The 539-nt window shown below is 51.8% G+C and overlaps 1 protein-coding gene across 1 annotated transcript in view; it reads right to left on the reverse strand.

Moving 5' to 3' along the window:
- LOC119587712 overlaps nucleotides 1-539 on the reverse strand; it is a gene marked incomplete at its 5' end in the record, with an annotated part of 8210 nt that overhangs the window by 7254 nt on the left and 417 nt on the right. Inside the window, 1 exon segment of the mRNA XM_037936394.1 lies at nucleotides 135-355. Coding sequence (XP_037792322.1) covers nucleotides 135-355 — 221 coding nt within the window.

The raw sequence follows: 539 nt of genomic DNA on the forward strand, positions 1-539 counted from the left end.
AACGCCTTTTCCTCACGAGAAAAGGTGTGATAATTGCTCAAAAGAGGGAACTCGATTTTATCCCGCTTACTTTTCTACCAAGAGAACTTTTCTCGACCCAAAGAAGAAAAGAAAAGGGCGATGCTCTCGCTCACCTCTGGTACTGCGGGTACTGGACGCTCACGTAGGACGAGTCGTAGTCGCTGTTCATGAACCTGCCGATGCGATCAGCGAAGTCGTTGATGGCGTTGGAGACCGGGTAGTAGAGGTAGTCCCTGACGGGGGCGACCAGGTACTTCCTGAGGGGGGTGTAGAACCACTCGTCGACGGTGGGCGACATGTAGTCCCACACGTCCTCGATGGTGCGAGCTGTCTCCTGGGCGACGGGGGGAGAGGAGGTGGAAATGGGTGCAAATGGACGGCGCTGGGTAGGAAGCATGGGTTTATTTCAGCTTCGTCCCTCGCTTCTTTGTCTAGCTCTTATTCCGTTTTATACATTTTATCCAATACCTGTCTACATCTAGGCGTTCTGATCTCCTCAATCTTTCTTTCTATCCCTT

Source organism: Penaeus monodon, chromosome 23 (genome assembly GCF_015228065.2).
Source record: "Penaeus monodon isolate SGIC_2016 chromosome 23, NSTDA_Pmon_1, whole genome shotgun sequence".
Lineage (NCBI taxonomy): Eukaryota > Metazoa > Arthropoda > Malacostraca > Decapoda > Penaeidae > Penaeus > Penaeus monodon.